Source organism: Nematocida minor (assembly GCF_024244105.1).
Source record: "Nematocida minor strain JUm1510 chromosome Unknown 7925, whole genome shotgun sequence".
NCBI classification, from domain to species: Eukaryota; Fungi; Microsporidia; genus Nematocida; species Nematocida minor.
Genome location: NW_026250402.1, coordinates 185,516 through 198,593, shown reverse-complemented (window position 1 = coordinate 198,593; position 13,078 = coordinate 185,516). Strand labels below are relative to the sequence as shown.

Here is a 13,078-nt window from a genome sequence, read left to right as displayed (position 1 = left end):
TTCTAATTTCATTTTTTATCTATTATAGCACATACGATCTTTATCATATTGCAAGTGATCTCAAGAGCTATCAACACAGCATGGGTAAAACTTAGCATTATGCTCATCTATAGAGAGAAGACAATCTCATATTAGATAGATCTTCATACCTCAAATGGTATCTGATTATATAGCCAGCCTAATGTGTGTGTTTTCTTTAGAATACATATTTGAATATTCCAATGAAAATAAAAAAGTGTATAGCAATTGGCCACTCAGACAAAATATGTAGTAGTTGAAAAGCTCTGCAAAATAAACTAAAATAAAAATATTTGTAAACAGAGCAAGTTCTAATTTTAGCCTCCATCAAAAGTTAGCACCCTGTGTATTTAAAAGTATGCATATTTGAATATTCTCGGGTTATATCTAAATGAGAAAACTTGCAGATAGCACACACAGATTCATATTTACAAAAGTTTTATTAAATCAGGTGTTATTACTCCATTGGCACACTCTAGTAGAACACCAGAAGAGACATGTGCTTAATAGCTAGAAAAACACGAGAGCAATAAAAAAAGGTATGAAAAATATTTTTATTAGATACTGCACAACCCATGAAAAAACTAAATAAATAATTAAAACTTTTAATTTTTCAAGAATAAACAAAGAAAATGATGCAACAACAAACAGTGTTAGTTAACGAACTCACAACAACAGAAAGAAGCGAGCTGATTCTAGAAGAGGAAGAGAAATTCAGCACCGAATGGGACACGATCTACAAATCTACAAAAGGATTTATTATAAACGAGTTTCCGCGCCTAATTCTCTACACCGTAGGCCTTTTCTTCATTGGCCTCCACATGAAGTCTTTATACAACGATCCATACAGACTGTACTTTGAGAGAACAGAAAAGAACGCCTTCTTGTTCAGAAAGGGGATAGTCACCGGTGTTTTCATTCTTCTGGCATCGTATGTTGTGTTTTTCATGCACTCAATCACAAAAAAGCTCGTTGACCTGAAAACAAAAAAAGATAAGACAGTGGCGCTGATAAACAGAGTGGCGCTGAGCCTGGTTGGTGTTCTAATATACGGAGGACTCGGATTTTTATACGTGAGACTGATGGAGCACAAATACATAGGCTGTCTGATGTCCTTTATCTATTTTACAACTTTCTGTATTGTTCTACAGTCAATCTGCAGCATTGCAACGAGTATATACAGAAGAATAACTGGAATAAAGAGCATTCCAACAAAGGGAGAGAAGGCAATAGGAGACCCAGACAGCAACTTTTTCTTCTTGGTGTACTCTCTCTTTGTAGGCTCCATAATGTTGCTTTTCTTCACAGTCTCTACAATTCTGTGCGGAGACATTGTGTACTACATAGTAAAAGACTTAAACGGGCACCCGGTCCCCCACACCATTATAAACGGAAGGTATCTTCTGCTAGGCGATGTAAATGTGTCTTAAGGTATCTGAAAGTGCACGCTGCTTTTAATCGCTAGTTAATTATATTCTGCACTTTAATTAATTCTCATATGCAAACATATTTTTAGTAGCTCCGGAGTGATGAAAGATGCATTTGTTGTATATCTTGAAGTTGTCCTGTGCGCATGGGAGTGCAGAAGAGCTGCACTGCTTTTAGTCAATATTCTGATAGGACGAATGTTTATACTCGTCGGGTACCATCTTTACTGTTTGAATTAGGAAGGTTGCATCCATCACTGATATGCATGCAGGCAAAACAGCACAATTAATACTTTAATCACAAAAATAAAAGACAAGAGGATGTCTGCAAGGAAAGTCTCATGGGAACATAGATTCTTCAGAGTATCTCGAGAATCCACTCCCTTTGGAGACATTACTAATAAATATTCATAAGTTAAAAATCAGTCGTTATCTACAGATCACAAACTCATATTTAGTGCAGAATGGTGCAGATAGAGAACAAAAAGGTACCCTCAAGATTCTTTTATTTTCCAAACTTACTGATATGAAGAAGCAAGTCAACTACTCTGTGCGAGTATCCATACTCATTGTCGTACCAGGAAATAAGCTTGACAAAGCGGTCTGAAAGGAAAATAGAGGCTGTAGCATCAAATATGCTGCTAGCACTGTCTCCAATAAAATCGCTGCTAACCACTGCATCTTCTGTGTACTTGAGAATTCCCTTCAAAGTGGTTTCACTTGCTCTCTTCATCGCCTCTTTTATCTCTTCAGGCTTTGCGCTTTTCTTCAGGCGCACAGTCAGATCCACGACACTTACATCTGGCACAGGCACCCTAAAGGACATTCCCGTGAGCTTTCCTTTGAGGCTGGGAATCACCTGGCCAATCGCACTGGCTGCTCCTGTGGACGCAGGAATGATGTTCTGCAGGGCTCCTCGGCCATCCCTGTACTCCTTCATGGACATTCCATCGACTATTCTTTGCGTGGCTGTTAGAGCATGCACGGTTGACATAAGCCCTTCTTCAATTCCAAAGTTTTCTTCAAGAACCTTTGCAATGGGCGCAAGACAGTTTGTTGTGCAGCTGGCATTGCTTATGACGGTTTCTCCTGCGTACTCTTCGTGGTTTATTCCCATTGCAAACATGGGCGCATCTTTGCTAGGGGCAGTTATTATGACAGACTTTGCACCTCCCTTTATGTGCTTTTGGCAGTCTTCCACTGTTTTGAAGATCCCCGATGCTTCTATCACGTACTCAGCGCCGTATTTGCTCCATTCTACCTCAGATGGATCTTTTTTGTTTGTAACTTCTATGGAAAGATCTGGCATGCCTTCTCTTTTTACCACCAGAGAGTTGCTTGTGTGCTCAACCAGAGTTCCCTTAAGAGTGCCGTGTGTCGAGTCTCTGTATAAAAGATACGCAAGATACTTTGCGTCAACAAAAGGATCATTGATGCATCCTATTTCTATGTTTCTTTCTAGGAGTATTCTTGCCACCATTTTTCCAATTCTTCCTGCTCCATTTATGCCTACCTTCATATTTATTTGCAAGTGTAAACAAATATATGGTTATTTTAAATGCTCTCAAGATCCTTTCGTCCGAGACAAGGAACTCGATAACTGTGATGTACAGGCCTAAGCACAGCATACAAAAGTCTTTCATTCTTCCGCCATCCATCAGCGTCAACGTAGAGATATTCCCTATCTCTGAAATAGGAGTGTTTGCTCAAGCAGAGCCTCTGAACTTCATAGACGGGTACATGGGCTGCGAATTTGGGAGACTGCGCATCACCCCGTGCACAGCAGAGGGCTTTGCTCTCCCCGAGTGGTTTGATCTTGTTTCTTCAAACGTAGAGATTCCTCTGTCCAAGATAACGGCGTGCGTGGAGGAGAATGTAGATCTTCTCGTGGAAAGCGCAATCCGAAAGTCTGAAAAGGCAAAGTTTAAGGTAAACAATCCGGTTAGTCTGAACTTCGTGGTTTTTTTTGTTAAGATAAACCGGCTGAAGGACGCACTTAGGTGCATAAAAGAGAACATACCCACCTCCTACTCTCTCTCCGCCATTCTTCCCTACATCATCTACGAGATGCTTATCTCTGTTTTACTCAATAGGGAAGATCCTTCCGTATTGGGAAATATAGCATATATCTCAACTGTATTAGACAAGTCAATGTGCAGCAGTGACGAGGACAGGGTGCTGAATGCGATTCTTGTAGGGCTGCAGCACTCTACAGCCAGAAGAACTCCAAGCATTCTTAACATGTACTCTCGCATAAGCATTGCACCGCACAAATCAGCGACTTTCTACTATCTGCTATCTCTGTACATGGGCTCAGGCTACACCACAAAGTACACGCTGATCGGCCTTTCAATGGACAGCCCGCAGTGCCATATGTGCTCCAGCTCAAGAAGTGCCAGTGTCAATAGCACTCTGCAGTCCATTATTTCCCTGGAAAGTGATCTGGTGCTAGAGCGCACGCCGTGTGACTTAGTTCTAGACGAGTACATACACAGCAAAGGATCCATGCCAGACCCTGAAATAATCATTCGCCCGGGAATAGGAGAGTACTTAACCCAAGAAAACCAGGGAATAGAAATGACAGAGACAAGAGATCTGTACTCAGCCAGCGCATCTGTCCATAAGGATGCACAAGAGTCTACGTGCACTGTGTACACTGAGGGGAAAATAACTCTGCAAGTTGCCAGCCCAGGGGTAGAAATAACGGGAATATTACTGGGTAGGCCTCTTTCAGATACAGTGATCGTATCTAGTCAGCCCCTGTGCACAGCAGAAAGAGGCGTGCAGTGCATTCCACCTTTTTTCTCGCAGGAGAATAAGTACAGCTTTTTCATTAGCACTACGTCTACTCTTCTGGAGGTGTATCTAAAGTACAAAGGACGGTCGTACAGCAAAAAAGTAAATATCTCTGTGGAAGTACTGGAGGTTCCCCTATCTAAAAAAATTGCATCACACCGATTGAGCATTGTCCCAGGGGTCAGCTGCACTGAAAGCAGCGAAAAGCAGGAGACAGAGCACTATCTACAAAAGTTTATAAACAGCCCGTTTTCAATAGTCTCCAGAAACCCTCTCCAAGTGAGAGTTCCCTTTTCCTACAACGGACACATGCTGTACAGTGAAGTTGCCTTTGACTGGGACTATATGTCTATAATGAGAATCAAGGAGACAGAAGACTCCTACGAGATACACGCTACCTGCAAAGATATAACTGTCAGATACGCAAAGACATCGCAGAGCATAGACGCAAAAACATCAAAAATCATCCCAAAACAGGAAAAAGCTGAAAAAACGATATCATGGTTTTTTAATGACAAAAGTAAAAGCGGAAAAATCACTCTTTAGCTCTCGCGCACTGCGAGAATCACCAAACAGCTTTCTCTGCATGATCCACGCTAGAAACTAGAAAAGAGGACAAATATTTTCGTCACATAGTAAATAAAATTCATTCTATACCTCCTTACTCTTCTACGTTCTCCACTTCTTCCTCTTCTTCTGAAACATCCTTTTTCTCTGCATCTGGACCCATCCACGCCTCGGTGAAGACGGTGACTAGAGGGGGGTCTAGCACCTGCCCCTCAAGCTTTGTCAGATCAAGATCCATCTTCTTGAAGTTCTCTTCGGTGATAAATAAAATGCCATCGTGCATGCCTTCGGCTTTTATCTCTTCTTCGTTCGCCTCCTCTGCCTCTTCTGCATCTATCGACTCTTCATTGTCGCTTTTCTCTTCTGGCTTGTTGTCCTCTGTCTCTGCGAGCTCTTCTTTTTCTTCTTTATTTTCATCTGCTTTTGCCTCTTCGTTGTTTGGGTTAGAAGACTCCATCTCGTCTATCTCAAACGCAACTTCTTCTTCAGCAGGCACAGCAGGCGCCTCTATTATCTGAATGCCTGGGTAGTCTATCTTCACAAAGTATCCAACTCTCACAAACTCCTGATTCTCTGCGGTGTAGAACAAAAAAAGTATCGATGTGAGCCCAATGAGATGCTCCCTTGGTATTTTGCTCATGTCTGGGATTTCTGTTTCTAAGTCAAACTCAGCTACCCCCGCAGGAATCCCTTCTACTGTTTCGCTGCAGAGAATCTGGTCGTAATCATTGTTCGACGAGCTGACTATATACACAACCTTTACCTTCAGCACTGCGTTGGCCTCGGTTGAAGACACGCACACAGTGGGCGTCATTTTCTTTTTGAGAATGTCCGTTGGCCCATTGTTGTTTGCAAAGAAGTTTATAAAGCACACTTCGATCATGCGCAAAAAATTATTTTAAATAAAATACTTGCAAGAAATACTGCACGCCTACTCTTTTCAAATGTAAACAATCTACGCCACACTGCTATCTCGTGCTGGTCACAATTAAAAATGCTGTATTCAACGGAAATAATATATTTATTTCAAATAAGTAAAATCTACCTGTTTCTGGCTTTTTAACCGAAGAGGTCCATGTCTCCTGAGCTTTCTTCTTCGCTTTCTTCCTCCTCCTCTACTTTCTTAGCTTCTGGGGCAGCTGCAGATGATGCAGATGCGGCTGCTGGAGCTGCAGACTGGAGCATAGAGACACCCTTTGCGATGAGCTCGTTGCTGTTCTTTCCTTCTACGGCTGCAAGAAGTGCTTGGATTTTTGCGGAATCGCTCTTTCCTCCTAGAAACTTGATGAAGTCTTCTATCTCTGCTGCATTTGGGGCCTTAGACTTTGCGCACTCTAATAATCTGTATGTTAGTAAACAATCCATAATACAGGGGGAAAAATAAAAATAATTTTTACCATTTCGAATGTCCATGCAACAGCTGCAATTATTTTTAAAAGTGCACAGAAGGTTTATTTAGCTTTGTCTGTGTGATCAGTCCTAGGCTGCTGCGCTAGAGCATCCATTCCTGCTTCTATTTTGGTAGGCTGATCTTTGCCAGTTGTAGATCCTAATAGACATCCAGAAGCACCAGAGACAACTTGTTCTATCTTTATCTTGTTCGCATAGTGTACAGCCTGTTTACAGTGAGCTCTTTGTGCACAAGAGAGTTTCTGGCTGAAAGAACAATTCGAACAAAAGTGTCCATTTCCTCTTCTGTCAAATTTTTAATTACATCTTTATACTCAAGAGATACGTTGTTGACGTGCGTAATGCTGGGATTGGTTCTGTACATAAAGAAGCTGTAGAAATACATTTTATCCTCTACCTCAGCGTATTTAGTTGACGGCTTATACGTAAACTGTCCTGGCAAAGTGTCGAGAAAGGGGTCTTCAGCCGTGTAGGTTTCGCCATCTGGGATGCTCAGGGATGCACGCACGCACCTCCGAACTTCCTCGTCGGGAATAGACTCCCTTCCCTGCACACATCTGTCAAACACGTCGATTTGCGGAACCTCGCCATTAAAAAGCTCGAATAAAAAGATGGCATTTTTTAGATTGAGAGTGTACAGAAGACAGAATGCCATTTTTCTATCTATCCCAAGCCTTACGTACAAGTGTGGGATCATCTCCTGGATGCTTTCCCATATGTTGTCTTTTATGTTGTATGCCGTGATAAAAAGCTGTATAACGGACTGGATGTATATCTTGTTCCTTCTAAGAAGCCGGACAAGAATGTTGGAAAAGTGGGGTATCTGGCTCTTCTCGTACAAAACCCCAAGGAGCACGCCGCCAAGTAGATCATTAAAAGCAACAGACTCTAGTTGCGCAAGTATGTTCAGCTCTTCTGTCACCATGACCACATTGGGCCCATAGGCAGTTATGATCTTGTACGCAGTGAATGAGTCTCGTATGGAAGATATGATGTTCTTGTCTCGAAGACTGTGGAGTATCTCGTACACTTTCTGAATTTCTGTAAAATCTTCTGGAATGGTTATGTTCGGGCTTAGATCGCACTCTCCTTCCACATCCTCTTCGTTTGGATCAGTCAAGAAAGAAAAAAGGACTGAAAACTGCTCTTCAGTCTTACTTGCTCTCTGGAGAAGATTTTTGACGACTTCAGTGTTCCATCTTCTTTCAAGGTACAGGAGAGCGTTTGTCAGAAGAAAGAAGTCTTTTGAAGCGTACGCCAGTGCTTCTATTTCCAGCTCCACAATCTTTTCTCTCGTGTACTCTTTCTCCAGCTCTTCTGCGATACAGTTTACGAGTGAGTGCTTCTGTGGCATGTTAGTTATCATGATAATAAGCTCATGTTTCCTTTCTTCAAACTTTGGTATTATCTCCTTTATGTACTCTTCTAAAACAGACTCATGCAGATTAAGTATTTTCTCATTCATGTATAAAAAAATTATTGAATGGTTATAAACCAGACCAATTGCCAATTATTCAAATATCTGCAGCATGAATTCATATTCTCTAAAATAAACACAGTCTAAAAACAGCCTCATTAAGAGCAAAAGAGCTAGTAAGAGTCATTGCTCTCTTATATCTAGCTGTTTTGATGCTTTTCTGTAGGCTGTGCAAGAATAAGCACAGAGCAGTGGTGCAATTATGTGGTGTTCGAATAAAAAGCATTATACTCTGTTATGTGGAGTATAGCAGTAAGTCTTTATGCAGTATAAGGGATATTAGCACTTTTCAGAGATGTTAGGGCTGTCTGTGCACTAAATAAAAGGAAGAAAGTTTTTAATTCGCATTCAATTTACATGAGAAAACTTACACTTAACAACCACAACCAAATAGACATTCTTGGCCTGGGAACGTACGAGACAAAGTGCGAGGAGGCAGATGTAGCTGTTAAAGCTGCAATGGAGGCAGGGTACAGACTGTATGACACAGCCCAAATATACAGAAACGAGAAACAAGTAAGCGAAGCAATTGCAAAAACAGGAGTTGAAAGAAAGGAAGTATTTATAACCACGAAGGTAAGCACAGAAAATCAAGGATACGAGAATGCCCTAGCATCTGTGCGCAAGAGCCTTAAGGTTATGGAGCAGAGCTACATCGATCTTGTTCTGATCCACTGGCCTGGCGCGAAGGGAGTAGACCTCCAGAGCAAAAAAAACAAAGAGCTCAGACACGGAACATACAGAGCTCTTTTGGAGCTGCAGGAAGAAGGAGCTGTGCGCAATATTGGTGTGAGCAACTTCATGCAGAGCCATTTGAGAGATCTTTTCGAAGAGTTCGACAAAAAGCCACAGGTAAACCAGATAGAGCTTTCGCCTCTGTGCTACCCTAAAGACGTAGTTGAGTACTGCCAAGATAACAGCATAGTTGTTCAGTCGTACTCTACTCTTGGCCGCGGTCTCCTTCTGTCCGATGAATATTTAAAGAGATTCCCAGCTCTTGCAGGCATGAAAGAAAAAGGATCACTTGCAAACCAGATCCTGAAGTGGTCCATGAACAAAGACTGCTGTGTGATACCAAAGAGTGTGCACCCTGCAAGAATTATTGAGAACTTCAAGGCACTTGATCAGAGTATAGACCCCGAGGACGAAGAGTTTCTTGACCACTTCCCTGTCCAAGAAAGAACCTGCTGGGATCCCAACACCATTGCGTAAAACGAATAAACATTTACCATGCAGCTACACAAGTGAATTCAAATAAAGAATTTTATCAAATTTAGTTTATTGATTTATTGAGCTTAATTTTCTGCCATGTGTATTCTCTAGATAAAGACCGTTGAGCATACTCCAGTAAGCTATAATTCTCTGCTTTCTATCGATGCCGGTGCTGCTAGCAGGCACTGCTATATAATATTTGGCTGGTTTCTTTTGCTCGCGCCCACTGAATCTTCCCAGTTTTCGCATTTCTCATCTATTTTCTGTTTTTTTGAAACCTGAACGACAGTTTCATCATCCATAGGAGGAATGTATGACCCCATTCTATTGAGAATGCTGTTGCAGGCTTCTATTGACGTGTTCACTCTTTTTTGTTTCTTAGTTGGCCTTTTTTTCCTCTCTGAGAAGCTTGTCAGCATTGCAAATCCGCGCCCGCTTTGTGCGTTTATTTGCTCAATTAGACTGGCGAAGCAGTCCTTCCCCAGAGTCTCTTTCTGCTCTACGCTCTGCACACCCTCTACCTGCACATTGGATACATCCATGTTCTCTTCTTCATGGTGTGTAGAATAGCTCTCTTCTTCTGAAAGCTCTAGCACGCTGCTTGCGTCTGAGTCTTCGCTCATTTCCTCGCGAAGGCCCTCACCAAGAGTGAAAAAATCATCTTCTAAATCGTTGTTGTGCACTTTTCTATCCAGGTGCGCCATGACCTCTCTTTCTTCCTGTGTTCTTGCGGACATCGCAGGGTCTTTTGTAAAGACCATTCCCGTGTACTTTTTTTTCATAAAAATTTGACAGACTCCAAGACAAAGCGTATTTAAATGCTGTAAATATACTGGTAGATTTTTTATTTATCAGAAAAGAATAGCCCGGAAAAAGCTGTAAACCGAGCAGTATCACGCGTCTACAGAGGAAAGAGAACTTTTTCTTTGAGAATTCGAAGACCCACCGACTGCCACTCTTTATCAGTGAGCCACATGTCTTTCGAAGGCTCTATGTTTGTCAGAGCAAATAGGCCGTTCCATGCGACCTGTGTCTTCTCGCTTTCCGATACATACAGGAAAGAAGAGCCTGAAGTGTCCTCAATTATTGAGACTATCTGCTTGGAGTCTTCAGGTATGCTCTCTATGTCTACAGCGCTAACTGTCTCAGCAGGTGCATCCTGCGCATCGCCTTCTGGCGTATTTAAGTGTGTATTTGTTGTGCCTGCCTGCGATGTAACGAGAATAACGGCAGATGTGATCTTTTTTACCCTCTCTGCAGGCGCCATGCGGTATACAATCTCTTTACCAGCGACTAGTAGATCATTTGGCCCTGGCTCCAGTTGTTTCTCTGGCTCCTCTTTGATCCCGCACTTCTGCAGCATGGTATCACTGTATTTTTTGTCGTCGTATATATTTATCGCGTGCTTATTAAGAAAGTGCATACTAAACTCTCCTATCTCAAAGGGCTGGTTGCACAGATGGCAGACAAGCTCAACTGTCCTGTGTTTCATGGGCTCTTCCTTCTTCAGAAACTCTTCCACTATATCACTGCCGTAGAGTGTTGTGCTGCTCTCCATGCCTTCAGTGAAAGTATCAAAAATGCAGTTATCTTCGATCAGCGAAATAGTCTTATCAGAGGAGCTGAAAAACACAGAGTTTGAAATGCCCAAGCCCAGGCTAATGCTCAGCGACATAGGCAGAAGCAAAATGCCCTTAAATCCTGCATGATTTAACACACAGTCCACCATATTCATGATGCTCACTCTGTTCAGGCCATCTGGATACACAAGACCTATGAAAACATCGCTGGCCTTTATGCTTTCCATGCCTGGAAGAGAATACTCTATTTCCCTGACCACTTCAAAAAGGTCCGAGAGTGTTGTTTTTTTTGTCTGCAAATTGGAAAGACTCTTCCCAATTAGACACTCTATCTTAATGGAGTTGCTGTTGTGCTTGTACAAAAAGTCGCCCGTTGTGCTTGTATACTTTGATATGACAACAATGTACAAGATGTCTGTGTCTTTCTTATATCCTGCATATCTGTAGCACTGGGGGACATAGTACGAGCTATCGTTTTTCATGAAGTAGCTGTATATGTTCTTGTTTGCCGTTTGGATTCCTTCTATAGCATGGACAGAGGAAAAAGGAGGAGTATGTTCCATGTGACAGAAAAAAAATAAATATATAAATATCCAGAGGTGCACATCGCTCCAATCAGTGCAATAGCTCAAGTGAAAGATCAAACAATATATTAAAATATATATTATCAAAGCCCAGTAAGAAAAGAAGAAATGCGCTCCCTAAGATGGAAAGTATGCTTATCCGTGAAGTGAAGGGTTTGCAACTTTCTGCACTGGCTGAACATCTGCAGTAGGAGATAAAATAAACCAAAGGAGTAAAAGCTGGAGATTTACAAAAATATTTTCAATGGACTATGAGCGCTGCAGAGAAATACTAGACGAAGACAGCGATGAAGGAGGCCATCCAAACATCGATGACCGCACATTCAAGAAGTGGAAGCAGGAAAGAAAAGAGGAAATAAGACAGCAGCTGGGCCAGCGACTGCAGGCCATTGAGGGAGAGGAAGAGTGCACTGAAGAGGCAAAAAAAATAAAAGATCTTCTGAAAGAGAAGATAGTAGACAGAGGAACATACACAAAAGTATCAGCCACTTCAAGTGTCTTCGAAATAGTTGCAATCGAAACAGAAGACCCTCGCATACAGAGAATAGTAGAGACTATATGCGAGTCAAACAGTGTAATAGACTACATAGCAGTGATTAAAGAAGTACTAGGCACAGAAAAAACAGAGGAAATGGCAGAGCGTATCGAAGAGTATCTGCTAACGGGAATAAAGTACAATATAGAAGAAAAATACTATGCTGCTTCGCAGAGAATGGCACAGTGCATAATGGCGCTGGAGTATGTTAAGATAGAAAGTGGGCCCATCACAGGACACATTCTAGAGGGTATCTGCAGAGAAGGCGCGGCGTACCACCAGAGAATTCTTGACTACTACAGAACAAACTCCAAATAAAAGTGGGTTTGTAGCTCATGCAAGAGTTCTCTATAGTCTAGCAGCAATTGCAATAAAAATAGAGCTAGTTACGCCATTTAAAAACATTTTACAACACTAAAGTGTAGAGATGCACATATAAGCACTCTGAGGAATTAGCAGCACTGCACATGCTCCCATTGCAAATAAATAAATATAAAGAGAAGTAAGCGCAAGCTGTGCATTTGTATACACTTTTATTAGACAGCTCCATGCCTGCTCTCCACTACAGATAGTTGAGGTCCTATGGTGTAGCGGTAGCACCCGGGACTTTGAATCCCGTAACCCGAGTTCGATTCTCGGTAGGACCAATCACATTTTTTCTCTCGTGATCTTGGTTACATCCCTGCTGAAAATGTTCTTGAGCAGCGCTTCCTGTCTGCTGCTGAGTCTCCTTCTGGCGCACGTTACCACCACCACCTCTTTCGTGCTGCTCAGAATGTGGCGGATGTTTATGTTGACAAAAGGAGCCTTTTTAAGATATATGTACAGCTTGGGCTGGATGGACGTTATGTGCATTGGAGAGAGCTCTTCAACAACTATCAGCTCGATTATGTGCAGATAATAGCTGCTTATCAGGCTGTTTATGATCTTTGGTCTGCCTGTGGTATTTAGTAGAAAGTGTCTAACGTAGCATACGTCGTGCCTGATCTTTTCTATGATCTTAGCTCGTGTTTTGCTGATTATTGAGAACATTTTGCTCTCCAGGCGGGAGTACTCCATTATCTCGTGCTTCAGGTGCATACTGCTGCACGATAGAATGTGGTATGCTGTTTTGCTGTACAGATTTATGTGAGCATCATAAACGGATCGATAGCCAATGCTGTCCAATATAGATTGCTCCTGCTCTGGCGACAGAGAAAGGGAAGCAAGAGTGTGCACTTTCCATTGCTCGAGCAGCTTCCATTGGTCTAGTGCAAACAGATACTCAGAGATGATGCTCATGGACAGCCGCACTAAAGGAAGTGTGTGCAATTAATAGAGGAGTACTATTTAATTGACAGTAAAAGATAGAACAGATAAGATATGCTGTACAGAGGAGATGGAGTGTGCACCAGTGCAGATGGAAGAGTGTTCTGATTATCACAGAAGGAAGTGCAGATGGAAGATTTTGATCTAAAGAAGAAAAGAGATCC

General features: G+C 42.0%; 11 protein-coding genes across 11 annotated transcripts; 4 read left to right on the top strand and 7 right to left on the bottom strand.

The window, feature by feature from the left end:
* Window positions 1–650: 650 nt before the first annotated feature.
* NEMIN01_0158 (uncharacterized protein) lies at window positions 651–1,448 on the top strand (the record flags this gene model as incomplete). The annotated part of the gene is made up of 1 exon (XM_051476100.1): window positions 651–1,448. The coding sequence occupies one exon, from the start codon at window positions 651–653 to the stop codon at window positions 1,446–1,448; it is 798 nt and encodes a 265-aa protein (XP_051332060.1).
* A 502-nt stretch (window positions 1,449–1,950) lies between these two features.
* Window positions 1,951–2,964, bottom strand: NEMIN01_0157 (glyceraldehyde 3-phosphate dehydrogenase (phosphorylating); the record flags this gene model as incomplete). Its single annotated transcript, XM_051476099.1, has 1 exon — window positions 1,951–2,964. One exon carries the CDS (start codon window positions 2,962–2,964, stop codon window positions 1,951–1,953), a length of 1,014 nt encoding a protein of 337 aa, XP_051332059.1.
* A 26-nt stretch (window positions 2,965–2,990) lies between these two features.
* NEMIN01_0156 (uncharacterized protein) lies at window positions 2,991–4,787 on the top strand (the record flags this gene model as incomplete). Its single annotated transcript, XM_051476098.1, has 1 exon — window positions 2,991–4,787. One exon carries the CDS (start codon window positions 2,991–2,993, stop codon window positions 4,785–4,787), a length of 1,797 nt encoding a protein of 598 aa, XP_051332058.1.
* Window positions 4,788–4,902: 115 nt separating this feature from the next.
* NEMIN01_0155 (histone chaperone ASF1) lies at window positions 4,903–5,691 on the bottom strand (the record flags this gene model as incomplete). Its single annotated transcript, XM_051476097.1, has 1 exon — window positions 4,903–5,691. The coding sequence occupies one exon, from the start codon at window positions 5,689–5,691 to the stop codon at window positions 4,903–4,905; it is 789 nt and encodes a 262-aa protein (XP_051332057.1).
* Window positions 5,692–5,867: 176 nt separating this feature from the next.
* On the bottom strand, window positions 5,868–6,173 carry NEMIN01_0154 (large subunit ribosomal protein LP2; the record flags this gene model as incomplete). Its single annotated transcript, XM_051476096.1, has 1 exon — window positions 5,868–6,173. The coding sequence occupies one exon, from the start codon at window positions 6,171–6,173 to the stop codon at window positions 5,868–5,870; it is 306 nt and encodes a 101-aa protein (XP_051332056.1).
* Window positions 6,174–6,399: 226 nt separating this feature from the next.
* On the bottom strand, window positions 6,400–7,683 carry NEMIN01_0153 (uncharacterized protein; the record flags this gene model as incomplete). Its single annotated transcript, XM_051476095.1, has 1 exon — window positions 6,400–7,683. One exon carries the CDS (start codon window positions 7,681–7,683, stop codon window positions 6,400–6,402), a length of 1,284 nt encoding a protein of 427 aa, XP_051332055.1.
* Window positions 7,684–8,052: 369 nt separating this feature from the next.
* On the top strand, window positions 8,053–8,907 carry NEMIN01_0152 (uncharacterized protein; the record flags this gene model as incomplete). Its single annotated transcript, XM_051476094.1, has 1 exon — window positions 8,053–8,907. One exon carries the CDS (start codon window positions 8,053–8,055, stop codon window positions 8,905–8,907), a length of 855 nt encoding a protein of 284 aa, XP_051332054.1.
* A 188-nt stretch (window positions 8,908–9,095) lies between these two features.
* Window positions 9,096–9,689, bottom strand: NEMIN01_0151 (uncharacterized protein; the record flags this gene model as incomplete). The annotated part of the gene is made up of 1 exon (XM_051476093.1): window positions 9,096–9,689. One exon carries the CDS (start codon window positions 9,687–9,689, stop codon window positions 9,096–9,098), a length of 594 nt encoding a protein of 197 aa, XP_051332053.1.
* Window positions 9,690–9,808: 119 nt separating this feature from the next.
* NEMIN01_0150 (uncharacterized protein) lies at window positions 9,809–11,050 on the bottom strand (the record flags this gene model as incomplete). Its single annotated transcript, XM_051476092.1, has 1 exon — window positions 9,809–11,050. One exon carries the CDS (start codon window positions 11,048–11,050, stop codon window positions 9,809–9,811), a length of 1,242 nt encoding a protein of 413 aa, XP_051332052.1.
* A 265-nt stretch (window positions 11,051–11,315) lies between these two features.
* NEMIN01_0149 (uncharacterized protein) lies at window positions 11,316–11,924 on the top strand (the record flags this gene model as incomplete). Its single annotated transcript, XM_051476091.1, has 1 exon — window positions 11,316–11,924. The coding sequence occupies one exon, from the start codon at window positions 11,316–11,318 to the stop codon at window positions 11,922–11,924; it is 609 nt and encodes a 202-aa protein (XP_051332051.1).
* Window positions 11,925–12,254: 330 nt separating this feature from the next.
* On the bottom strand, window positions 12,255–12,887 carry NEMIN01_0148 (uncharacterized protein; the record flags this gene model as incomplete). Its single annotated transcript, XM_051476090.1, has 1 exon — window positions 12,255–12,887. One exon carries the CDS (start codon window positions 12,885–12,887, stop codon window positions 12,255–12,257), a length of 633 nt encoding a protein of 210 aa, XP_051332050.1.
* Between the last annotated feature and the right edge of the window lie 191 nt (window positions 12,888–13,078).